This window comes from Glycine soja, chromosome 12 (assembly GCF_004193775.1).
Source record: "Glycine soja cultivar W05 chromosome 12, ASM419377v2, whole genome shotgun sequence".
Taxonomy (NCBI): Eukaryota; Viridiplantae; Streptophyta; class Magnoliopsida; order Fabales; family Fabaceae; genus Glycine; species Glycine soja.
Genome location: NC_041013.1, coordinates 36,810,228 through 36,837,541, shown reverse-complemented (window position 1 = coordinate 36,837,541; position 27,314 = coordinate 36,810,228). Strand labels below are relative to the sequence as shown.

Genomic DNA, 27,314 nt, shown 5'->3' with positions numbered 1-27,314 from the left:
AGTAATTTTTTTATAGATCACTTGTATATAAGAAAATCCTATGGGAATTAGGTAAAATCATTATGAACGATAAAACTTTATAACTCGAACACGAGATTTTTAGTTAAATTAGAATAATCTCATGTTAATTGATCTATATTTTTTCAATAAATAAATAAATATACATTATAATACTATAAAAACATGAAGTGCACGTCTGGATTATGGGATTCTACTGCATATTATGTAACATTATATTCTTATACATCTCTAGTCAAGTATTATTGTCAAAAAGAATGATAATAATACATTAAGACTAGCATGTGGTTAAACTTCACATTAGTCATATATGAGATTTCAAGTCTTCACATGGATACATATTAGAGTAATAATATATTGGATTGTCCTATTAAGAATGCTACATGAAACATTAGGTAAATGTCATAATAATAAAGTTTTTTGACTAGAAGTTGCTATGATTAATAAGTAAGAAATGATATTTTGAAACAATTAAACATCATCAGTAAACAGATAAAGTTTGTGATTAGGTGTACAACAACAACTATGGACATGATTGAGTGATCTAAATGAGATCTATCTCTTCTATATAACAAACGATTATATCTCTAGGGGTTATAAGATTAGGCGTAGTGAAAAGAGAGAAAAAAAATATTTATAAATCTAACAATTAATATTTATTGAAAAAATAAAATAATATTTTTGATTTTCATGATAGAGTAAAACAATCAAATATATAAATATATATTTCCCATTACTTAATTTTTTAAGTTTATATTTTTTTTTAATGTTAACCACTTAATCTTTCTTCTATGAATTCAATAATATATATATATATATATATATATATATATATTAATTAATTAGCACATAGTAGCTATTTTATAATTTAAAAAAATATATAATTAGTTCACATCGTAATATTTTGACATATAAATACATAAAAATTAAACTCAATTGAATGCATCTATTTAATAATATATACATAAGTAATTTTAAATATAATTTTTTATTCAATAATCAACAAAATTCACATGACAAATTTTTTTTATATCTATATAAAAACCTTAAAAAGAATTCTCTAAAATAAAACTTGTATATTAGGTTTTTTACTTCTTCTCATTTGCTAATACAGAGGTACAAGAAGAAGTAAGATAGGGCAGGGGTGTTGGTGGCACTTATAAAACGGCCAACAGGAATGCTTAATTTCTCTTATGCTCTTCAGAGTCGGCTTCATTCTGTGATTCCTCCCTCCTTTTGTCTTCGCTTGGTAAAGTTTCCATCTTTCTTCGTCCTCCTCTTCTTTTTTCTATCTGATCACTTTCTGTATCACTTGCCATGCCATGATTTTTATGTTTCTCACGAATCACCATCGGTTCTGATTAGACCTACATTTTTCTGGGTTTGCGGGTAAAAGCCCCTTTGGGTATTGGCTCGACCGACCCTTTGTTCTTTCAGCTTGGGTTTTTCTGTTCCTTGTGATGTGATTCTGTTGCCGTTCTTTTCAACTATGTTTCGTTTATTCTTTTATAATTTGTTGTCCTCCCATCTGAAATTTCTTAGTTTCGGCGCTGACATCTAGACAAATGAAATCCACAAATTTTAGTTAATTACAATCTTTAATGAAATAAAATTTATTATACCCTAAAAATCCCTGCTTTGTTTCTTCTTCTTCAGATTAACTCATGCTTTGAGAAAAATACACTACTGCAAGGCCACTTTTACAATATGGATTTCTTGTTGATTGAATGGTAGCTTTAGACAGCTTTTTTTTATTAACTATAGAATATCGATGCATTGGATATGTTTTTCCTTTAATATTTCTTGTCATTGAATGGGGGTGATTTTTATTTTATTCTTTACGTGAAGGTGGGGTGGGGTGGGGTGGGGAGGGGGAAGAATGCGCAGTGCTATGTACTCCTAAGTATATCAAGCAGTGTTTTTAGTGTTTCTGCCTTCAGTTTGAGTAGATTGTAGCAATATTTTCCTATGCATGTGAAGCTGGATCTTTATTTACTTTTGGGGATCAGACACAGTACTATCCGTGAAATCACTGAAGTTTTTGCCTCTTTGATATCAAGTTAATTGTCTTTCAATGCATTTATTTTGTGCCTTATTCCTAAGGTGCAATAAATGAATAAATAACTACTCCATGTAATTCTTTCTCATTTTAGTTTGCTGATTATATAGTTTTGGGAGAACATTTTGATGGGAATATGGTTCTTTCTGAGAGGCTAGTCCTTGTATTTTTCATCTTTGTACTTTGCATAACTTGCCCATAAGCTACTTCTATTCTGTTCATGGTTGTATGCGTCCTTCTCTCTTTCTCCTAATATGTTTGCTATGTGGAGAACTGTAGATCTAGCTCAGACTCAGAGACAGTGTGTCATGTTATTGTTCTTTTTGCATTGTAAGATGACTACTATCCCATGAAAGAATATTTTTTGGGGTCTTATAGGAGGAGCAGTAGGTGTTTTGATGTACTTTGGAACAGTTTTTGGTGGTTTGTTTTAAAAGTTTTGGTAAATGCAGATACTAAGATTTTATTATATAGTGTGCTTGCCTTTGGTGTTCTATTAATTGGTTCATTGCTACATCAAGGAAGTAACTATATATCAAATATGCACTGTTTTGAAGCCTGGACCGGACCGGCCGGTTCGACCGGGAACCGGTCATGTGTCCGGTACAATGCTTCCTAAAAACTGGCTCAATCACTGAACTGGTCGAAAACTGGTGAACCCGGTGAGTTGGTTTCGCTTAAAACTTTTTCTTTTTTTATTTTTTATAAAAAAAAGCTTTCAAAATGACATCGTTTTGGTTTTAAAAAAAAGAATATTGTAAGTTATGAGACTTTTAAGTGAAGTTTACTTTTTATTATCATCAATTTATGCACATTATGTTATTTTTTGTTCAATGTTACCAGGATATTATATTAAAATATTAAAAAAATATATTTTATTAAAACCGGTTTGACCTCGGTTGAACCATTGACTCTTGAACCAATGTCTTTACCAGTTCGATGTCCTGTCCAGTTCTGAGAACATTGCAAATATGCATTGAGATTGAGCATCATTGTTGCATTCTTAGTCTTTTTTTTTCTTCACTTCGTTGTTTATAAACTATCTTTTTTGGAGAATTTCTCCTTGTCCTCCTAGTTGTAGTTCTCTTTACTCTTTAATAAAATATCTTATTCTATTAAAAAAATGATTTGGATGTATGATTTATTACTGTCAAGGTGACTGGGAATTGTCTAATTGAAATTTTATTTGAAATGCAGGTTCAAGTTGTTACAGTGTTAAATTTGAGGGACATGAAGAAGTAAGAAAGGGCAGCGGGTGTTGGTGGCTCATATAAAACGGCCAACAGCAATGCGTAATTTCTTTTCTGCTCTTCAGAGTCGGCTTCATTTTGTGGTTGCTCCCTCCTTTTCTCTTCGCTTGGTAAAGTTTCCATCTTTCTTCTTCCTCCTCTTCTTTTTTCTATCTGATCACTTTCTGTATCACTTGCCATGCCATCATTTTTATGTTTCTCACGAATCACCTTCGGTTCTGATTAGACCTACATTTTTCTGGGTTTGCGGGTAAAAGCCCCTTTGGGTATTGGCTCGACCGACCCTTTGTTCTTTCAGCTGGGGTTTTTCTGTTCCTTGTGATGTGATTCTGTTGCCGTTCTTTTCAACTATGTTTCGTTTATTCTTTTATAATTTGTTGTCCTCCCATCTGAAATTTCTTAGTTTCGGTGCTGACATATAGACAAATGAAATCCACAAATTTAAGTTAATTACAATCTGTAATGAAATAAAATTTATTATACCCTAAAAATCCCTGCTTTTTTTCTTCTTCTTCAGATTAACTCATGCTTTGAGAAAAATACACTACTGCAAGGCCACTTTTACAATATGGATTTCTTGTTGATTGAATGGTAGCTTTAGACAGCTTTTTTTTTATTAACCATAAAATATCGATGCATTGGATATGTTTTTCCTTTGATAATCCTTGCTTTGATGAAGTCAAATATCTTCTTCTAAAACTGTTTTTATAATTATTCCCCCTCATTTCAAGGGAAAATAGTGGGGAAAAATTTATCTTTGCTGAAATATTGAAAAAGTACGTGTATATACATCTAAAATTGGCATGTATTTCAAGTTTTTGAACTTCTAATACTCCAAATGATAGATTTGCAGAGTTGGGTAAGACCTTATTCCACAGTCGTCAAATCCTAATATGTGGATCTAATTTTTAGCATTAATAAATTGTGAATCCTATTTAAGACTCTTTGAAATTGGGAAAAATTAAAAAAAAAAACAGAATTAGAAAATGAGATTAAAGGAACATCACTACAATTTTGAAAGATTAATAAGTTGAGAATGATTCAACACAGATAATAGAATTTTTTTTTATAAGAACCTAAGGTTTCACACAAGAACCAAGAGAGACAACTCTCTCTTCACTGTGACAATCCATTACAAGTCTAAACATGGACCTAAAATACAATTAAAAAACAAAAATAAATCCTATTTTAAAAGTTGGCTAAAATTTACAAGCTTTATTTCTTCTTCTCTTTCCTCGATGGGAGAAATTAGTCTCTCCTCAAGCTCTTCTTGAAATCTCTTACTTTTATCCATGTTGATCCCACCTAAATCAAACTCTTCCTCTTTGGATAGTCCTAATAAGTTAGATCAAACATTTTCTTGTTAGTAACTTAGAATCCTTAGCAATAAAACATATTCAAAGAACACATGGTCATTGCTAAATAGGTGCATGTTTAGATTAAAATTTAGTAGTACTTTTGTTCTTCCAAACTTTAATTCAAATATAGACTATGTCTATAGCGATAAGTAAGAGTTGAGTTATTCGTCAATATTTGAACTTGACTTGATCAATTAAACTTGTTTGTTTAATTAAATTAATAAAATTTAAGTTTAACTTGAGTTTGATTATTTCAACAAGTTTAAATCTAAGTTTTACAAATTTGACATTGTCTGGTAAGAGAGGTTTATAATTGATCTTAATCTCAAGTGTCTATTATTTTTAATATCAATCTAATGGTTGTGATTATTTGTTATTATCTTCTCACATAAACAAGTGCTTTCACTAGAGTTGCTTGAAGAGTAACTTTAAAATATTTTCTGTCTTTATGCTTCATTTTTTTAAAGTTATACTAACTAACTCATCTTTGTCTATCATATTGAAAGAAAAAAAATGAAAAATAAGAATGAGAAGTACCTCTTACTTTTGAAGTAATTTGATCTTTTTCTCTTTCTATATACATTATAGAAAATAAAATTATGAAAATAGTTATTTATATTTTTTGTCTTAATTCTCCGAATCATTAGAAGAAATAAATCTTGATTATTTCAGAGTTTGATTAGGAGGTAAATAAAACGTGATCAAGAATTATTTTTATCAACGATTAAACTCATATACTACCTGAATGATTCAACTTTAACTTTATCACATTAATCACTTATGCTTGATCACTTGATTAATCATTATTTATATGAAACACTCTTGTATAATATATAATTTTATAGCTTAGTTGGTTGAGCAATATGCATAAATTATTATAAATTCTTCTGATACTGTCCTTCGATTCACATGAATAAAAAAATATTATCATCTGAGGACAAATTTCATAAAAAAAAATAAAATAATTAAATTATAAATAGTTTAAACAAGTGATGTTTAACTTTTATTTATTTAATTATTTATAACAAGCTAAGTTTGTGGGTTAATTGTGAAGGCAAGTAAATGATGAATGAGCGAGCGCATAGTGCAGTGAATTTAAGAGGAAACAATGTCTTAGGGTTTTAGCATTGCTGTTCTTGAGTTGTGTTGAGTCTGGAGAGAGATGAATAATTGTACGGCGAAGAGACGTGAGAATGCGAGGAGCAGCAGAGAGGAAGATCAACTGATAGTGACTCCATTGGGCGCTGGAAATGAAGTGGGTCGTTCATGCGTCTACATGTCCTACAAAGGCAAGACGGTCTTGTTCGATTGTGGAATACACCCAGCTTACTCTGGCATGGCTGCTTTGCCCTATTTCGACGAGATTGACCCTTCCACAGTCGATGTTCTTCTCATCACTCACTTTCACTTGGATCATGCTGCTTCCTTGCCCTATTTTCTCGAGAAAACCACCTTCCGAGGCCGTGTTTTCATGACCTACGCCACCAAGGCCATTTACAAGCTCCTTTTGTCTGATTTTGTCAAGGTCAGCAAGGTCTCCGTCGAAGACATGCTTTTTGACGAACAGGACATCAACCGCTCCATGGATAAAATTGAGGTAACTTTCATGTGCTTCTCTTTTTAGATAAACTTCACTTATTCCTATAAGCTTAAATCATGATAATAAAAAAAATAAAAATCATGATAATGAAAAAAATTAAACATAAAAGGGCTTAATTGAATTCAGCTTTTCTTATGAGCTTGAATCAACTCATGTCCTCTAGCTTTTGGACTAGTTAATTTATAAAATTTTAAGTGCATAAGAAGTTGATTTTCAATTTATTTTAGCTTCATGTCCAACAGGACCATAGTTTATCTCTTACGAGACATGTAATGTGTCTTTACACTATCATGCTTTGACCCTCTTGATTCCAATACATCTGCTAACAAAAATTATTGAGTGCAGGTTATTGATTTTCATCAGACAGTAGAAGTCAATGGTATTAGATTCTGGTGTTATACTGCAGGCCATGTCCTTGGTGCTGCTATGTTCATGGTTGACATAGCTGGTGTTCGAGTGCTTTACACCGGAGACTATTCACGTGAGGAAGACCGCCATCTCCGAGCTGCTGAGACCCCACAGTTCTCCCCTGATGTATGCATTATAGAATCCACCTATGGTGTACAGCACCATCAGCCTCGCCACACACGCGAAAAACGCTTCACTGATGTTATCCACTCAACCATTTCTCAAGGGGGTCGTGTGTTGATTCCAGCATTTGCCCTTGGCCGTGCACAGGAGCTCCTCCTTATCCTTGATGAATATTGGGCAAATCATCCTGAACTCCAGAATATACCCATCTATTATGCTTCTCCACTTGCAAAAAAATGTTTGACTGTGTATGAAACATACACCCTTTCCATGAATGACAGGATCCAGAATGCAAAGTCAAATCCGTTTTCCTTTAAGCACGTATCGGCTTTAAGTAGCATTGAAGTTTTCAAAGATGTAGGACCATCTGTGGTGATGGCAAGCCCTGGTGGACTTCAGAGTGGCTTGTCACGACAATTATTTGATATGTGGTGCTCTGATAAGAAAAATTCTTGTGTTTTACCAGGGTATGTAGTTGAAGGGACATTGGCAAAAACCATCATCAATGAGCCCAAGGAAGTTACTCTCATGAATGGACTCACTGCACCTCTTAACATGCAGGTGCACTACATTTCCTTTTCTGCTCATGCTGACTCTGCTCAAACAAGTGCGTTCTTAGAAGAGCTCAATCCTCCTAACATAATTCTTGTTCATGGAGAAGCTAATGAGATGGGCAGGCTCAAGCAGAAGCTCATAAGTCAATTTGCTGATCGCAACACTAAAATTCTTACTCCAAAAAACTGTCAATCTGTTGAAATGTATTTCAATTCGCAGAAAATGGCAAAAACCATAGGGAAGCTGGCTGAAAAAACACCAGAAGTTGGTGAAACTGTCAGTGGTTTGCTTGTAAAAAAAGGCTTCACATATCAGATTATGGCAGCTGATGATCTCCATGTCTTTTCACAACTATCAACAGCAAACATTACTCAGAGGATTACCATCCCTTATTCAGGTGCCTTTAATGTCATACAGCATAGACTCAAACAGATATATGAAAGTGTAGCTCAGTCAGTGGATGAAGAATCTGGAGTTCCCACATTGCAAGTCCATGAGTGTGTTACTGTGAAACATGAATCTGAAAAGCATGTCTCCTTGCATTGGGCCTCTGATCCCATGAGTGACATGGTATCTGATTCAATTGTTGCTCTGGTTTTAAATATCAACCGCGATGTCCCAAAAATAGTGGATGAATCTGATGCCATTAAGATTGAGGAAGAGAATGAGAAAAAGGCAGAGAAGGTTATGCAAGCCCTCCTCGTTTCACTCTTTGGAGATGTGAAGGTAGGTGAAAACGGAAAATTGATAATTAACATTGATGGGAATGTAGCAGAGCTAAACAAAGAAAGTGGGGAAGTTGAGAGTGAAAATGAAGGTCTCAAGGAAAGAGTAAGAACAGCATTCCGGCGCATTCAAAGTTCTGTGAAGCCAATTCCTGTTTCTGCGCCATAGTTTTTCATTTCCTTACATTTTCTTTGGAAAAGGTGAAATGCCACCGATAAGGAACACCAGCTCACATGTCCCCGCTAACATGAGACAATTATCACAACATGTTACCTTCCCTTCCCTTTAACATGATGAGCTTTGTCACAGCATTCTCTGTTTCCTTTTGTTTATTCTTCAAATATTTGGTCATTTAATCTAAACTTATTTTCTTCAAATGTTATGTTGTTGCGTCTTTACATTCTCTGCCTGCCGGTTTCTGCCTGATGGTGCGTATCTACAACACTATAGCCGTGTAGTTTTCTGTTTGTTTTGCTCCTTAGAGACTGGAGGCTGTTACCTTCATTTGGCGGTTGCTCCGATGTCCTTGTTATTAAAGCATTATGATTTTCTTTTAATTCAGGCATGATTATCTTTTGCTTGGAAATACAGCTTTGGACCTTTTGGTTTGGTATTCTATTCTCTTTACCTACCTTGAGATTAGTAGTGTTTATCTCTCTCACAGATGATTAGGTGCCCCCATGATGGATGAATAATCCCCATAACTTTCTAGTTTGGAGTAAAAAAATGTAAAGAATACAAATTTTTAGAAAACGCATTTCAGGAAATCGTGTTCTTTATCCTTCTTTGCTAATGTCTCCCAACTGAGGAAAGGAAATTTCTTAACAGACGAGTCTTTGAATTAGTTCTTGATTCTTTTATATTAATCTCATAAAGTTGATTGCAAGTATATCTGGGATCAAGGTTCGTTGCGGTTGAAATTATGACGATTTGTTTTCCCTCAAAATAATAACATCAAGGAGAATGTTAACCAATTTGTTTGTCCTCACGAAATAATAACATCAATGAGATGAGAATATTAACCACTGCCTTAAGACGTTAAAAAATTTACACTAAAAAATTTATATAAAAAATAATATTTAATTTATCTCATCATTATTTTGGTTACAGTGTATCTCATCATGATTTTGAATAAGTGTTTTATTTATTAATTTCTTAACTGATACTTAAAGGTACTCATTTGTAGGATTCTTTAGAATAGCAATATATATATTAACCATTTCTACCAAAAGTTTATCTTAGACGTTCCGCTCGTGTATTACTATATTAATAGTAAACATAAACTTAAAATGTTAATTTTCTTTAAACGCAAAATAAAGAGACAAAAACACTTCCATAAAAAATATGAACAAGAACAGAGTAGTTAATAATATATTTCCATTTTAATTCATTTAAATAACTACTTGGAATATTTATTCAATTGCTACAGGCCAACAGCTAAAGCTTTCCGGCTAACAAGATCGACTCTCGAACCACAAATTATATACACTTGGCCTAGTATCTACACAAACAAAAACTGTGAATGGTAAAGAAGTACAGTCTCTTGCAAACCAAATATCCGTAACATATAATAACCTGTTGTATGATAGAATTTTGGTTTTAAAAGCGTTGTGGTTATAGTACTAGTGAAGTACTCGTCAATTTAATCAATAATAATGATATTTGCTATTTCAAGCAATAAAAGTAAATGTATTAATTCCAAGTTCAAAGTACGGTATCAAAAGCAATCAATGCGATAAGAAAACTAGAAATGTATGGATATTCGACTCTAGCCTATACTCTTAAGAAAAAATTAGTAGTGAAATCTAAAATATCACAACAGAACATTAGACTGCACTTTTCTTGTTCCTGAAACTCTCCTTCATCAATGCAAATTTTTTCTTACACTGATTCACAGTCTTCCCAGGTACAGCAGTTGCAACACGCTCCCATCTCTGGCTTGTTTCCTTTGGAAAGACTTTTAAAGCTTGAACCAGCGCTCGTTCCTGCACTGCAGACCACACATCCTGTTCTGAACTGGAAGAAACTCCATTAGCAGGGGAGTTCTGATTATCTGTACTTTTATTCTGAGAGTCTTCTACGTTATTTGTTGAGGCAGGAGCTGGCACTCCTAATTCTTCTCTGGTTGTCAATGGAGACTCAATTGATTGTGCACCAGGTTTCCTTTTCTCAAGAAATGTGTCAAAAGCTTTTGACGAATCAGGTTTCTGAAGGAGTACAGTTTTAGTTGCCTTCATGATTTCTTCAACAGATCTTCCAGTACCAATGTATTCTGAAATAACCTCCCATCTCCGCGAGGTTCCTTTGGGATATTTCTGCATTCCTTTCCTCAATAGATCAATCTCTTCTTTACTCCATGGTTTCTCCTTCTTCTCAATGTTGCTTAGGGAAGAAATCCCATTAGCCTTGATGGAACCATTGGCATTTTGTTGATTAGTTTTCTCATCAACCACCTCTTCTTTCTTAGAACTCAGTGCATATCTCAAAACTTTTGCTTGTTCTAATAACATCTGTCTGCCTTCCATGTTCTCACAGAGACTCCTCAGCTGCTCAATATCAAGTGACATGCAAAGCCTTTCTACATCATCATCAGAAATATCAAGTAAATGCTGTGATAAAATAGGTCCTGAAAGAGTCCGAAGACGTGCTCGCTCCTTCCGCAAGAGTTTTTTCTCTTTCTCTTTCACCTTCTTCTGTTGTAAAGCAGCTTTTGCAGCTTGTCTCTCTTCCTCCTCTTTTCGTTGCCTCTCCTCTTCTGCAATTCTGGCTGCTTCTTCTTCCTGCACCTTCTTTGCTAGGAACTTAGCCTCCTTTTTCCTTTGTTTCTCAGCTTTTTCTTCTTCCTTTCTTCTCAATATTCTGGGATCTCTCTTATAAGCATTATCAACAAGAGTGCGTATCCGTGCATAGTCTTCCTTCCTAGCTTTTTCTGTCAATTTTGCATTCTGCCTTTCCATCCATCTCTTGTGGTCTCGAGATTCAGCTTGCTCAAGATCAAACTCATCAGCATGAGGAAACTCCCTCCAACTTTTAAAGGAGTACCAAAAATTGTAGAAATTATCAACTTCTTTTAACGGAGTATTATCATCACCTAGTGATGGAATTGGTTGATTAACTGACCACCGCCCATTCCTCATAAAAGCAGGACCAAACACCTTGAAGAAGTCTTGTGGAGCACAATCAGTGGGAATCTCATCATCAAACTCATCTGTGGAATCATAGATTCTTCTCTTCACAGGATCAATCAACACTTCATATGCTTCTTGGATTGCCTTAAAGTGACTTTCTATTTCATCCTTTTTTGTTTGTTTTGCAGCTTCAGTTTCCTCGGCAAGAAGAAGAGCAGCCTGTTTGTCAGGATGAAACCTCAAGGCAGTTTCACGATAGCTTTTACGAATTTGATCCTCCGTAGCAAGATACCTTAGATGACCCAGACCCAATAATGCATAGTGATCCTGTTGCTTGTCTCCAGTGCCAGATTTCTTTTTGCTCTTGCTGCTATAAGAATCAGATGGGAGATATGTTTGTTCCTTATCATCAACCACTTTTTTATCATCAGCATCATTGTTATCTTCCTGAACACCAAGAAGTTTAAGTGCAGCAGAATGGAAAGAATGACCTGCAGGTTCAAATTTCAAAGCCTTGATAGGAAGACAGTTTGAAGAGACAAAAATAGGCTGTCCATCTACAATCTCTTGTGAGTAAGTAATAAGAGGGAATTCTGTATGTACAGCCATAACGGTGGCCTTCAGAACCAAGAAATATGACTCCCCTCAAATTTAACACTGTAACAACTTGAACCTGCATTTCAAATAAAATTTCAATTAGACAATTCCCAGTCACCTTGACAGTCATAAATCATACATCCAAATCATTTTTTTTAATAGAATAAGATATTTTATTAAAGAGTAAAGAGAACTACAACTAGGAGGACAAGGAGAAATTCTCCAAAAAAGATAGTTTATAAACAACGAAGTGAAGAAAAAAAAAGACTAAGAATGCAACAACAATGCTCAATCTCAATGCATATTTGCAATGTTCTCAGAACTGGACTGGTCATCGAACTGGTAAAGACATTGGTTCAAGAGTCAATGGTTCAACCGAGGTCAAACCGGTTTTAATAATATCTTTTTTTAATATTTTAATATAATATCCTGGTAATATTGAACAAAAAATAACATAATGTGCATAAATTGATGATAATAAAAAGTAAACTTCACTTAAAAGTCTCAACTTATAATATTCTTTTTTTAAAACCAAAACGATGTCATTTGAAAGTTTTTTTTTAAAAAAAAAAGAAAAAGTTTTCAGCGAAACCGGTTAAACCAGTTAAATCAACGGGTTCACCAGTTTTCAACAGGTTCAGTGATTGAGCTGGTTTTTAGGAAGCATTGTACCGGACACATGACCGGTTCCCGGTCGAACCGGCCGGTCCGGTCCAGGTTTCAAAACAGTGCATATTTGATATATAGTTACTTCCTTGATGTAGTAATGAACCGATTAATAGAACACCAAAGGCAAGCACACTATATAATAAAATCTTAGTATCTGCATTTACCAAAACTTTTAAAACAAACCACCAAAAACTGTTCCAAAGTACACCAAAACACCTACTGCTCCTCCTATAAGACCCCCAAAAATATTCTTTCATGGGATAGTAGTCATCTTACAATGCAAAAAGAACAAAAACATGACACACTGCCTCTGAGTCTGAGCTAGATCTACAGTTCTCCACATAGCAAACATATTAGGAGAAAGAGAGAAGGACGCATACAACCAAGAACAGAATAGAAGTAGCTTATGGGCAAGTTATGCAAAGTACAAAGATGAAAAATGCAAGGACTAGACTCTCAGAAAGAACCATATTCCCATCAAAATGTTCTCCCAAAACTATATAACCAGCAAACTAAAATGAGAAAGAATTACAGGGAGTAGTTATTTATTCATTTATTGCACCTTAGGAATAAGGCACAAAATAAATGCATTGAAAGACAATTAACTTGATATCAAAGAGGCAAAAACTTCAGTGATTTCACGGATAGTACTGTGTCTGACCCCAAAAAGTAAATAAAGATCCAGCTTCACATGCATAGGAAAATATTGCTACAATCTACTCAAACTGAAGGCAGAAACACTAAAAACACAGCTTGATATACTTAGGAGTACATAGCACTGCGCATTCTTCCCCCTCCCCACCCCGCCTTCACGTAAAGAATAAAATAAAAATCACCCCCATTCAATGACAAGAAATATTAAAGGAAAAAACATATCCAATGCATCGATATTCTATAGTTAATAAAAAAAAGCTGTCTAAAGCTACCATTCAATCAACAAGAAATCCATATTGTAAAAGTGGCCTTGCAGTAGTGTATTTTTCTCAAAGCATGAGTTAATCTGAAGAAGAAGAAAAAAAGCAGGGATTTTTAGGGTATAATAAATTTTATTTCATTACAGATTGTAATTAACTAAAATTTGTGGATTTCATTTGTCTAGATGTCAGCGCCGAAACTAAGAAATTTCAGATGGGAGGACAACAAATTATAAAAGAATAAACGAAACATAGTTGAAAAGAACGGCAACAGAATCACATCACAAGGAACAGAAAAACCCCAGCTGAAACAACAAAGGGTCGGTCGAGCCAATACCCAAAGGAGCTTTTACCCGCAAACCCAGAAAAATGTAGGTCTAATCAGAACCAATCGTGATTTGTGAGAAACATAAAAATCATGACATGGCAAGTGATACAGAAAGTGATCAGATAGAAAAAAGAAGAGGAGGACGAAGAAAGATGGAAACTTTACCAAGCGAAGAGAAAAGGAGGGAGGAATCACAGAATGAAGCCGACTCTGAAGAGCATAAGAGAAATTAAGCATTGCTTTTGGCCGTTTTATATGTGCCACCAACACCCCATGCCCTATCTTACTTCTTCATGTCCCTCTCTATTAGCAAATGAGAAGAAGCAAAAAAACCTAATACACAAGTTTTTTTTTTTTTTTAAGGTTTTTTATATAGATGTAAGAAAATATATGTTTTGTCATGTGAATTTTGTTGATTATTGAATAAAAATTTATATTTAAAATTACTTATGTATATATTATTAAATAGATGTATTCAATTGAGTTTAATTTTTATGTATGTATATGTCAAAATTTTACGCTGGGAACCAATTATATATTTTTTAAAATTATGAAATAGATGCACATCATTGATTTAAATAGAATTTAAAATTGAGTTTAATTTTCATAACGTGAAGAGAATAAGTGATAGTGTGCTCACGTTATAAAAAATAGTTATGTAAATTATATTACATTATAATATAATTATATAGCTAAAAGAATGAACTACTATGTGCTAATATATATATATATATATATATATATATATATAATATTGTTAAATTCATAGAAGAAAGATTAAGTGGTTAACATAAAAAAATAATATGAACTTAAAAAAGAGAAAAAATAGATCTCATTTAGATCACTCAACCATGTCCATAATTGTTGTTGTACACCTAATCACAAACTTTATGATCATTATTTACTCATGATGTTTAATTGTTTCAAAATATCATTTCTTATAGAGACTTCTAGGCAAAAAGACTCTATTATTATGACATTCATGTAATGTTTCATGTAGCATTCTCAATGGGAGAATCCAATATATTATTACTCTAATATGTACCTATGTGAAGACTTTAAATCTCATATATGACTAATGTGATCATAAGTTTGACCACATGCTAGTCTCAATGTATTATTATCATTCTTTTTAACAATAATACATGACTAGAGATGCATAAGAATATAATGTTACATAATATCCGGTAGAATCCCATAATCCAGACATGCACTTCATGTTTTTATAGTATTATAATGTATATTTATTTATTTATTGAAAAAATATACTAACGATATACTAATTAATATTTGGTGTATAGATCAATTAACGTGAGATTATTCTAATTTTATCGTCCATAACGATTATATCTAATTCCAACAAGATTTTCTTATATATAAATGATATAAGTGATCTATAAAAAAATTACTAATTTATATTATAAAACATTCTTATACTTTAAATAACATATCAAGTAAATATGCTCATAACTCCTTATATTACATAAATTTATCTAATGGCATACTGCCTAGTGCGTATTCGTTTGGAATCGTATTAGATATGTAGTCTAACCCCAGTAGATAAAAAAGAATCGATGATGTCAAATAGATGTCACAATTAGTTTTAGTTAAGGAAATCAAATGAATAACTAACTAGAAATGTAATGTCACGCTACAATCCTTCCTTCTAAACTTCTAGAACAATATTAGGAGCAATAACATTGAAAAGAAAAAGTATGGGAGGGTTTCTGTGGCGACATGAGCTGTGTTGGGGAGTTAGGGTATGTGTCAGGAGATGGCAATACACATTCATCTCCATTGAATGGAATTTTTCTAGGAAAAGTTCATCCTTCTTTGAAGGTGAACTCTCCTCGATCTTTGTGTAGTAACACCTCTTTTTGTACATTCCTATTGTCCCCATGTGCCAACAACATGTCATTGTTGTTGATGTATGTTCTAATTCAGTTAGTTAGTTAGTTAAGAGTTAGTTAGTAATTCATTTTGAAGTTAGTTTGATAGTTATGAAGTTTGTTATAGCTACATGTGCAGTGTGTATAAAAATAATAGTGATTATCAATGAGAAGTAGTGTGTGCAGGAGTGTGCATGATAGTGTAAAAGTTTTTTTCAGAATTTTAAGTCCCCTCTATTTTCTCTCAATCAATTCCTTCGTCATCTTCTTTTATTCTCTAACATAGAGTGATAGTGAGTGTATAGTGTGAGTGCGTGTGAGAACTTTATTGTTCCAACAAACTGGTAATTAGAGTTGAGGTTCAAGATCCCTGGATACCGAAATTGAGATGGCTTCCTCGAATGGAAATTTTCCAACATCTATGTCTGTTCTCATAGGCAAGAACTATGATGATTGGTGTGCTAAGGTGAATGTAATCTTTCAATTTCAAGATGTGACAAAAGTGGTGCAAGAAAGGGTTCAAGAACCTGAAAAGAACCCAGCTGATGCACAGAAGGTGGCTCATCGTGATTTGATGAAAAGAGATGCAAAGGCTTGGGGATCAACTGAAGCATTCATTTAAGTTGTAGACCTTGACAAGGTAGTATGAACTTCTACAAATGAGTGATCAAGAAAGCATTGGTGAGTTCTTTTCTCAAATCTAGGCAATTACAAATTAAATGAATGCTTATGGTGACAAGCAATCAGACTTGGGGATCATTGACAAGGTATTAAGAACCTTGACACCAACATTCGATCATATAGTGGTGGCAATTGAGCAAGGCCAGGATCTTGAAAAAATGAAGATTGAAGAACTGCAAGGAATACTTGAAGCTCAAGAGATGAGGCTCAATGAAAGAAACTCACAAATATCAGCTGAGCAAGCTATGCAAGCCCAAACAACCAAAGGGAACAACTATGATGGTGGCAAGAATAAGAAAGGAAAGTGAAGAACAATAAGTGAAAGGGGTCAGGTGAGGGCTCCAGCAGTTCTGGAAATCATAACCAGAATAAAGAAACTGACAACAAAAGTGGAGGGAATCACAAAGTAGGCAAGAAGAAATTCAACAAGTGCAGACATTTTGCAGATGAGTGCAGAAATAAAAGGGTTTCAAGAAATGCAGATGAAGCTCAATTGGCACAAGATGAGGATTCTGACTCTGATAAAGTGTTACTAATGACAACTACAAACTCAGAAGAAGACAACGTTAATCTGTGATATCTTGACACGGGTTGTTCTAATCACATGACTGGACATAAAGAGTGGTTTGTAAACATTGATGATAAGGTGAAAAACAAGATCAATTTTGCAGATAATAGTTCTGTAACTGCAGAAGGAATTGGAAAGGTGATGATTCAGAGGAAGGATGGACAACACTCGTTTATCAATGATGTGCTATATGTTCCCAATATGAAGAATAATTTGCTGAGTTTGAGACAGTTACTAGAAAAGGGCTACTCAATGCAAATGGAGGACAATCAAATGAAGATATTTGATAGCAATAAGAGGTTGATTCTAAAGGCCCCTTTGCTAAGAAACAAAACATTCAAGATTGGAATTCAGATTGCAGAATTTCAATGCTTGGTTGCTTCTATAAGTGATGAAAGTTGGATGTGGCATCACAGGTTTGGTCATCTAAATTTCAGGAGTTTAAGTGAATTGAAAAGTAAGAAAATGATTCATGGTCTCCCTCAAATTGAGATACCAAAATAGTTGTGTGTTGAGTGTTGTGTGTCAAAGCAACCAAGGAATTTTTTTAAGTCAGAAATTCCAATCAAATCCAAAAGAAATCTTGAAGTGATCTATTCTTATGTGTGTGGTCTTTTTGAAGTGAAATCCCTAGGAGGTAACAGTTACTTTGTGTCATTCATTGATGAATTTACTAGAAAAATGTGGATCTATCTCATTAAGCTGAAAAGTGAAGTGTTTAACATCTTTAAGAAGTTTAAGTTCACAAAGTTCACATTGGAGAGCAGCTACGGAAGAAGAATTGAGATCAATTGAGAAGAACCAGACTTGGGAGTTAGTCCACTTACTTAAGGAAAAAGACCAATTGATGTGAAGTGGGTCTATAAGACTAAAGTAAAGCCTAGAGATGTATCCAAACATAAGGCAAGATTATTAGCAAGTGGATTTCTGCAGAAACATGGCTTGGACTACAATCAGTTACAAGACTTGAAACCGTTAGGCTCATTGTGGCAGCTGCTAGCAACAAAAATTGGTCTCTATATCAACTTGATGTGACATCAGCATTTTTAAATGAGCCACTTCAAGAAGAAGTCTACATAACTCAACCACCCGGTTATGTAGTGGCAAGTCAAAAGGATAAAGTTTACAATTTGAATAAGGCACTATATGGCCTTAAGCAGGCTTCTAGAGCCTAGAATATGAGAATTGATAGCTTCCTAGTCCAGCAGAATTTCACCAAGTGCACTATTGATCATGGAGTTTATGTTAGAAACACAAATTCTGGGGAGTTTTTTTTATAATATGTCTTTATGTAGATGATTTGCTAGTGACTAGCAGTAGTAAAGAAGATAGGAAAGTGTACAAAGGAAGAATAATGGAAGAATTTGAGATGTCTGATCTTGGTGAACTATCATACTTCTTGGGTATTGAATTTATTTCTACTAGTAAAGGGATTTTCATGCATCAAAAGAAGTATGCAGAAGACATTCTGAAAGAGGTTCAATATAATGGATTGCAATTTTGCGATCACACCAACTGAAACTGGAATTAAGCTGCAAATAGATGAGAATGAGAAAGAAGTTGATCCCACCTTGTACAAGCAAATTGTAGGCTTATTGAGGTACCTATGTAACACCAGACCTGACATTGCCTATTGTGTTGGGTTGATAAGCAGGGTTATGGAGAAACCAAAGACACCTCACTTCCTGGCAGCAAAGAGAATTCTGAGGTATATGAAAAGAACATTGGATATTGGCATTTTATATCCTTACGGTCAAAAGAATATAAAAGAAGAAGTGTTTGGTTATAATGATTCAGATTGGTGTAGTGATAAGGATGATAGGAAAAGCACTGCTGGATATGTTTTCAAATTTGGAACAACACTAATCTCTTGGTGCTCAAAGAAGCAGAGTGTAGTTGTTTTGTCAACATGTAAAGCATAATATATTGTTGCTGCTATGGCAGCTTGTCAAGCTCTATGACTGAAAGCTTTAATGGAAGAACTGAACTTAAGGGATTGTAGTCCTATGAGGTTGTTGATTGATAACAAATCAGCAATTAATTTAGTCAAGCATCCCATGGCACATGGGAGGAGTAAACATATTAAAACCAAGTTTCATTTCTTGCGTGATCAAGTGAGTAAGGAGAAGCTTGAATCGGAGTTTTGTAGGTCTGAAGATCAAGTTGTAGACATACTAACTAAGCCATTGAAGTCTATCAAGTTCAAGGAATTGAGAGACAAGTTAGGAGTGACATCCTTGACAAATCTGAATTAAGGAGGGATGTTGATGTATACTGTAATTCAGTTACTTAGGAATTAGTTATTAATTCATTTTGAAGTTAGTTTGACAACTATGAAGTTTGTTATAGCTACATGTGTAGTGTGTATAAAAATAATAGTGATCATCAATGAGAAGAAGTGTGTGCAGTAGTGTGCATGATAGTGCAGAAGTTTTTTTTTTCAAAATTCTAAGTCCTCTCTATTTTCTCTCAATCAATTCCTTCATCATCTTCTCTTATTTTCTAACCTAGAGTGATAGTGAATGCATAGTGTGAGTGTGTGTGAGAACTTTATTGTTCCAACAATTGTAGTATGGTAGCCCCAAAAACATTTATATGTCATCTGAAATTTTATACACAATGAACAGAAAAATTAGTCATCAACCTCAATTTTGCCACACTTGTGCTTTTATTTTACAAGTTAATTTCCTTCAAATTAATTAAGTGTTTTTCATTTTGGTTCCTCAAAGACTTTGTTTTTCTATAAATGTGATTCTTTAATTGTAGTATAACTTAGTTAGGAACCAAAATCAAAATCATTTGTTTATAGGAAGTGATATAGTCTCATATTTAACATAATCACATAATTGGTGCATCATATTAGGTTAAATGAAAGATGATATAATTAATGCAGTAACTTACTGAAATTTCCAAAAATTGGCAGCGGTTGGTAGTTGAAACTGAAAACTTGGGTTACACCAATGGGAATAGTTATTGGCAAAGTTGAGGCTTATGATTGTGATCTTGACCCGCCAATGCTGTTTATAACTTTGTTTCACATGCCAGTGACCACGAATGGGGCAATGTGATGTGAACACTTGATCACTGGTGCTGGTGGTTTGTCTGCGGTAGTTGCAACACTGAAGTCTTATTAGAACTGAAAATTTGAAACAAGGAGTTTGCAACATAACTAATAAAAATGATGAAAAAAATTTAATCTAAACTGGAGAAATAGAGAACCAAAAAAGTGAAGGTGGGAAGAATGAATTACTTGAAACAATTTGGTCATGGTAGCCCTTGGCTGCATATGGGGCAAGGAACAATGGTACTATTATAGAGTGCAAACAAGGAAACACAACATTTTGGAGCAGGTGATGCTACAAATTGGGAGTAAATACACGTCACTGCAATGAAGCCATGCACAATGTTAACATGTATTATATCAGAAATAATTAATGATATATATCTCCTTAATTAATTAATTAACTGACCCAAATCTTGTTAGCATTGGTGGCAAACTCGGAATGGTGTCCCACAGCTATAGCTAGGAATGATGAATGATGAATGGTGTCATGGATGTTTACAGCAATTTGCAGATTGCATGTTGTAAGGGGTTCCAGGCATAACATCAATAATAAATGCCTCCTCTCACAACATTGAGGTCTCTAAATCTTATGCAATTTCCTTGCTCGTTGCCTCCATGTGTCAAAATAATTGCTAGTTGTATATTGATACCCTCACCTACGTGCGTGTCATCAAGTGAGCTATGACCGTGCTGAACACAACCATAACAAACAAACATGTACGCATGCATCTCATCGTTTCCTTAAGAATATCGAAAATCCCCATGCATTCTAAAAACTTTCTAATAATATATAGGGTAAATAGTCATTATATGGTAAGTTCAGTTCGTTGGCATCAATGAAAGAGTCTACACAGCACAAAAGACGAAAATATCACAAAAATGATTGTCAACATAACTGTTGAATAAATTGGACCAAAATAGTTTCCATTAAACTAATTTGTCATATCCCAAATTTCATTTCATTTAAGAGTAAAATATAATTTAATTTTCATCTTTCTTCCTTTTTTATAATTACAAGCATAACATTACAATAAACACTTAAAAAAATACGAAAGCAATAATAAGTTAGAACAAATACAATAACAAGTATAATTTATCTGTTGTTCTACCCAAAATATGAGACTCAAACAAAATACACAATCATTAAGTTAATCCTTAAAAAAATGAGAATCAACTTGATTTTGTCACACTACCTAATGCTGTCACAATAAAAATTTTAGAGCAACAGATATATTATACTTGTTAATTAATATTATACTTATTATTATGTTTGTTCTAATTTATATTTTTTTCCTAATTTTTTAAGTGTTTATTGTAATGTTATATGTTACAATGAAAAAATGAAAAAAAATGAAGATTAAATTATATTTTACCTTTAAATGATACGAAATATGGGGTCTTATAGATTAGTCCAATGGAAACTTACTAACATTTTGGTCTAATGGAACCTTACTGATATTTTGGTCCAATGAAAACTTACTCACATTTTGTCCAATCTATTTCGTAGTCATATTGACAATTATTTTTGTGACATTTTCGTTCTTATATGTCACATAGACTCTTTCATTAACTGTAACAGAAGAAAGTTAAAATAGATGGATCTGTCACATTTTTTTTTTTACTTTCAAAGACTAAAATTTGAATTATCATCTTTCAGAAACGAATTTGTCAATATTCTACGCATTCAGAGACAAAAATAATTGTTTATCAAAATATCTATTTCATCTTATAATCATTACTTACTAAGTCACTTCCATACCTTTCCAGAAAAACGATAACTCGGAACAGAATTTGTTTAAAAAAAATCATAAATCAAAATTAGCTAGAAATGCCTTACATCAATAGTATCCCCGTTATCGGACAAAAAATCCCATGTGATGGTGATGTTGCCAAAAGGATCCAACGAATCGTATCCATCTGCATTCCCAGTCAGTCATATAAATAAACGAAAGCAGAAGAGTATTACTATAAATCGTATCCATCTGCATTCCCAGGGTGGTGATTTGGAGATGGTGACGAAGAAGAATATCAAAATCAAAAGCAGGAGGCCGTATTTAACAGATCCTCGTTCACAAATAAAATTTAAGATCGATCTGTTAAAAATTGATTTGGCTTTGGAATTTGGATTAGAGAAACTGAAAAAATGGGGTGGCCACTTATAAGTCTTGTCTTGGAATGCAGCAGATATGAAGTTTTGATGAATAATAGTTTTTTTTTTTAAAAAAAAGTTGAACTTTCAAATAAAATTAACACCACCACCTTTGTTCCTTTTTGGTGTTATTTAAGATTTTTTTACAACAAGTATAAAAAAAAGCAATAAATTTTCTTCTTTCTCATAAAGTTTTTTATTTTATCCTCTCTTTTTTTTTTCATTTATACTACTAGTGCTATACAATAAATTCATTTTAGTTGTTTTCACTTTCGTGATAAATGTATAAATTAATTAAAAGTTAGATGAAAAGTAAGAGTCTAATTCAAAAAAAATAATTAACTTTATCTTGAACTTTGAAAATAATAAATTAATTAAAAACATTTTTTTTTTCAAAATCTGACACTTAAAAAAGGAAGGGTAAGAATTTTAAATAATGCTACTAATTTATTAATAAGTGTAAACTCATTTTTTCTACTTATATTAAAGACAAAAAGAATATAATATTTTCTTATTTATGATAGTGTGTAAAATATTTAAGAATTGATAATAACTATTGATATTAACTTCAACTTTAAGAAGACAAATAAATAAATAAATAAAAACATATCTAATACTAAAAGTAGAAATAAAAATAAATAGCAAAAGCCAAATTAAAAAATAATTATTAAAAGAATGCATTTATTACATAACAATAAAAATATCATATTTTAATATTATTTTTAAAATAAAAGTTCAACTACGAGCATTTTAAGGACATTAATGAAAGGGTATTAATATTATTTTTTATTTTACAAAATAATTTTTTATTAAATGGATTTAATATTTTTAATATAATACTATATTTTTTAATTAAGAGTTACTAAAATTTATGTTTTCTAAACCAATATTCTTGAGATATTTTAATATCTAGCAACTCTTTATTACAAAAATACAGTATTATATTAAAAAAATTAAATTCATTTAACGGACACTTACTTTTTAAAATAATAATAATATGGTATTTATAATACTCTTTAATTAATGTCCTTAAAATAGGACGTAGTTGGACTCTTATTTTAAAAATATTAAAATATGATATTTTTATTATTAATGTTTTTTAATAATGATTTTCTAATTTTACTTTTTTATTTTTTTTTATCTAGGGAACAATGATTAACACGTGTTAGTAAATTATATTTATTAACCAATTAGTTTAGGGTTTAAATCCTGATTTACCATTCTTATGGAATAAATGTTATTTTTAAGAAGATATATTTAATGTTAATTAATACTTCATCCATCCGTTCACATTATACTTGTTGGTTATTTTATATAGACCTAGAAAAATTAATAAATGGATAAAAAAATAATAATTTTACAAAATTAACTTTATGGTGATCAATTAATTTTTACTTTTTTAGTCCATATTATTAATATTATTATAAGCTATATAAGTGAAAAAAATAATTAATATTACATTGAAAAATTAAAATAATAATTATTGTAGGATAATTTTTTTTACAAAGATGGTTATTATGGGACGGACGAAATATTTGAGTGAAATATGTAAAAAAATACTGGTGAGCAAAAGAACTGTAAAAAATATAGTGATGAATATAAATTTTTTAAATTTGTCTTTAAATTATAATTTTCCAACGGATTTTCTGCAAAATATTAAATGGACTTAATATTTTTAATTTTATATATTTATATTATAAATATTAAATTCATTTAGTTACACCTTATCAGTACTTATTCCCTGGATATTTTACACACTATCTTATTTTCAGACATATGTTTCTGCAAAATATTTTTAAAAATGAAAATTTTAATAAATAAATTTGTAAGAAAATTCATAGAAGTATATATGAATTTTATTGTAATTTTTATTCTTAAAATATAAATAATTTTATAAGAAAATTTATAGAACAACTATACATAAAAATATTCCTGCAAATTTTGAAAATAAAATAAAATTTTTGTGAGCAAATAAATCTAGAGACAAAATTTGCAGGACAATTAGCAACAAGCGTAAAAGTTTCCTACATAATTATTTTCTAACGTTATTTAAATATGCAGGAAAAATATATAATAGATAACTGTGATAAATGTTGCAGAAGTTGTTGAAAAAGGTTTGCATCTTGTTGATTATTTATTTGTCATTTACCGTGCATTTTTTATTTATTAACTATGATATAAGATGCGGATATTTACTTCACTTTGTTAAATACCAATTAATGAGCGTTGATACGTGGGGGACATCTAACGATCATTTGTGTTTGGTTTTTTATGTGTACAAAATATTTTTAGAATCCCAGTTATACGTTGTAAACGAAATTAATATCTAAATAAGTGAATTAAAAAATATTTGTGATCTTTAACATAAGATAACAAAAAAATACCAACGACTAATTAATTTCTTTCAAAAAGTTAATTAATTAATTTTAATAAAATCTCTTATTTTAATCACTTTTTTTATTTACAATATTACTTAGACTTATGTGGAGTTTATTTAAGCTAATAAAATAATTTGACTTTTATAAGCTTTTTCCATTTTATTTCAATAAAATTTTGGGCGTAATAGTTTATGAAATTACTTTTAATTTATTTATTTTATAGTCAATTTTAATACGCCCAAATTTGACTACCACTTAATTCAAATTAGATAAACCAGCTGTAATTTGTAATTGAGCGTAGTATAACATAACTTCTTATGATAATTAAAAACTTATATGTCCCAAAAACTTATTGAATAAGTATTTAATTCATATATTCCAGGCCATCTTTACTAATAGAGTTTATTATTGTAATCTAATTATAAATGATTGTTGGTGGAATTTTTTAATAATTTTTATAAAAATCAATTAATTATCATGATGATTTATAACTAAATTATTATGTAAAATTTGTTCCGTGCTTACTTTTTTTCTCTTACTAGTATAAATATTTTTTTCCTACATAAATGAAGGTAGAAATAAAAAAATAATCAGATACGAGTACAATTGTTATGAACCTCAAATATGCGTGTGTAAAAAATGAGTTACAACCGCACACAAAGATACAATCAATTTGAAGAAAGAGTCATAAAGAGGCAATAAATGATCATATATTAATATAATAAAAAAATTCATTAATATGTAAATTAAATGAATGACTATAAATTAAATGTCATAACCGTCAATATTGACTTTTCAACTCTATTAATTAGTTGGACATTATTATCGGAGTTAGGATAAGACAAAAAACACCATATAATTTAATGTTTTTTTTTACATAATCATTAATGATCACCTTAATAAAAAAAATCTGGAAATATTTTTTTATTATTATGTAAATAGTAAATTATTATTATTATTATTATTTGTAAAAAAAATCAATAATAATCAAACCCGAGTAACAACTCTTATAAAATATACAATAACTAATGCATTTAAAAAATATTATTATGGAGTTAAAAAATAAAAAACTAATAAAATTTATAGAAGAAAAAGGAGAAAATCTTGGATTGAAATTCTCTCACTAACACAAATTAATAATTAAAAACTAATATTTATCAATAAAAAAATATTACACATTATTCAACTAAGTAGATTATACTCTTTTATATTATACTTTGTAATTTAAGTTTTATAAGATAAATAAATAATATTAATCATTCAAAAAAAATTGATAATTAATATTTTGATTAAGAAACATATAGCTAATTGCCAAATCGTTGTGCCAACAAGTTTTATTATTTATTTTTTTTCCCAAAATAAATTGTTTACTTTAGAAAAACCAAATCCATTTAGTCTTAATAGTGCATATATAATTATTATATGATTGTGGTTAATTATTTTTATTCTTTATTTATAGTACACCTCCTAGGTATATATATTTTGGTGAGTAAAATTCTACACCCTTAAATTTATTGTGAACCTCAAATTTTATTAAGACCTTGAGACTCCAGTACGACCTTTATCCTTATATACGTGACTATTTAAAAAAAATATTTGATTTTTTATAAGATTTTTTTCAAATTATTTCTTGCATTAATTTTTTTAATCAAAATATTATAATTATTTTATAATTTTTTTTATAAATCATAAATGGTATAAAATATTAAGAAAAACTCATTATCTCACTTGTGAAGGTTAGAGAAGATGATTAACACACATTAAAAAGAGTGAAAAGATGAATCCTACAATTCTTAAATATAATTTATAAAAATATAAATTATTAATAAATAAAATAATAATAAATATACTAATCAACTTTCTTAGTTCTTATGAATTATTTTTAAAAAATTATATAAAAAATAGTATAAGAAAAAAATTATAATACTAATTAAAAGAAATTAGTTAACATTGCTAACTTTACCAATCTCATATAAAAAATAAACTTTCGTTCTAGATTTATTTTTCCTCAAACTTGATATTAAAAATAAAACAAAAAGTCATTAAAAGTAAATTTTCAATTAAATGAAAAATATTTTTAAGATAATATCATTAAATAAAATAAAATTAATTAATATTTATTTATTGAAGCACTATTTTTTTATTTCCTTGATTCATAAATAAGCACATGAAGAATCCATTATTATAATAGTAATATGGTGTAACAAGACACGTTTTAGGATGGAGACAAGACCCGTCACAAGGTGTATCAAAATCATATTAGAAGTGGACACGTACACTATGTTCCTCCATCGCCATTCTATTTAAGCCTCTCCCCCTCGGTGCAAATGCACACACATCCTTCCATATCAATTAACCTGCTCCTTAATTTCACCATGTCTGATATAAACATCAATCATCCACTACCAACACATGAGGTGGTGACCTACAAGGAGTGCTTGCATAACCATTCAACAACACTTGGTCATGTCACCTATGATGGTTGTGTCAAGTATATCGTCGGGGAGGATGCTCTCTTGTGTGCTTGTTGTGGCAGCCACCGAAACTTTCACCACAAGAACACCATTTTCATCGCTGAGCCCCAAACTCAGACACCAGATCAAGTGCAAGAGATGAGGTCCAAGAGGAAGAAGAGGACTACCTTCTCATCGGAGCAAAAGAACAAGCTGATTAGGTTTGCTGAGAGTGTGGGGTGGAAACCTCGAAAGGAAAAGAAGGACGAAATCGAAAGCTTCTGCTCTGAGATGGGAATCACCCGTAGGATGTTCGTTGTATGGCTCAGCAACAACCGTCACCGGGCAATCAATAATGCTTAGAAGTTGTTCATTTCGTCGTCATGGTTGAATTAGTCT

General features: G+C 31.5%; 3 protein-coding genes and 1 pseudogene across 4 annotated transcripts; 2 read left to right on the top strand and 2 right to left on the bottom strand.

Annotated features, from left to right (window-relative positions):
* Nucleotides 1–1,120: 1,120 nt before the first annotated feature.
* On the top strand, nucleotides 1,121–8,710 carry LOC114377892 (cleavage and polyadenylation specificity factor subunit 3-I-like). 2 transcript variants are annotated; one of them, XM_028336358.1, is made up of 4 exons: nucleotides 1,121–1,267; nucleotides 3,275–3,437; nucleotides 5,740–6,282; nucleotides 6,631–8,710. In XM_028336358.1, the coding sequence occupies exons 3-4, from the start codon at nucleotides 5,848–5,850 to the stop codon at nucleotides 8,263–8,265; spliced, it is 2,070 nt and encodes a 689-aa protein (XP_028192159.1). In that variant the 5' UTR covers nucleotides 1,121–1,267; nucleotides 3,275–3,437; nucleotides 5,740–5,847; the 3' UTR covers nucleotides 8,266–8,710. The 2 variants fall into 2 exon arrangements, with proteins under 2 accessions (XP_028192159.1, XP_028192160.1); XM_028336359.1 differs by lacking the exon at nucleotides 1,121–1,267 and adding an exon at nucleotides 2,598–2,739.
* A 1,028-nt stretch (nucleotides 8,711–9,738) lies between these two features.
* LOC114379672 (dnaJ homolog subfamily C member 2-like) lies at nucleotides 9,739–14,050 on the bottom strand. Its single transcript, XM_028338363.1, has 2 exons — nucleotides 13,899–14,050; nucleotides 9,739–11,898 (listed from the first exon to the last, which is right to left on the bottom strand). Exon 2 carries the CDS (start codon nucleotides 11,832–11,834, stop codon nucleotides 9,924–9,926), a length of 1,911 nt encoding a protein of 636 aa, XP_028194164.1. The 5' UTR covers nucleotides 11,835–11,898; nucleotides 13,899–14,050; the 3' UTR covers nucleotides 9,739–9,923.
* Nucleotides 14,051–15,407: 1,357 nt separating this feature from the next.
* Nucleotides 15,408–20,474, bottom strand: LOC114378973 (annotated as a pseudogene).
* A 6,363-nt stretch (nucleotides 20,475–26,837) lies between these two features.
* LOC114378972 (zinc-finger homeodomain protein 5-like) lies at nucleotides 26,838–27,278 on the top strand. Its single transcript, XM_028337548.1, has one exon. The coding sequence runs from the start codon at nucleotides 26,838–26,840 to the stop codon at nucleotides 27,276–27,278; it is 441 nt and encodes a 146-aa protein (XP_028193349.1).
* The last annotated feature ends 36 nt before the right edge of the window (nucleotides 27,279–27,314 follow it).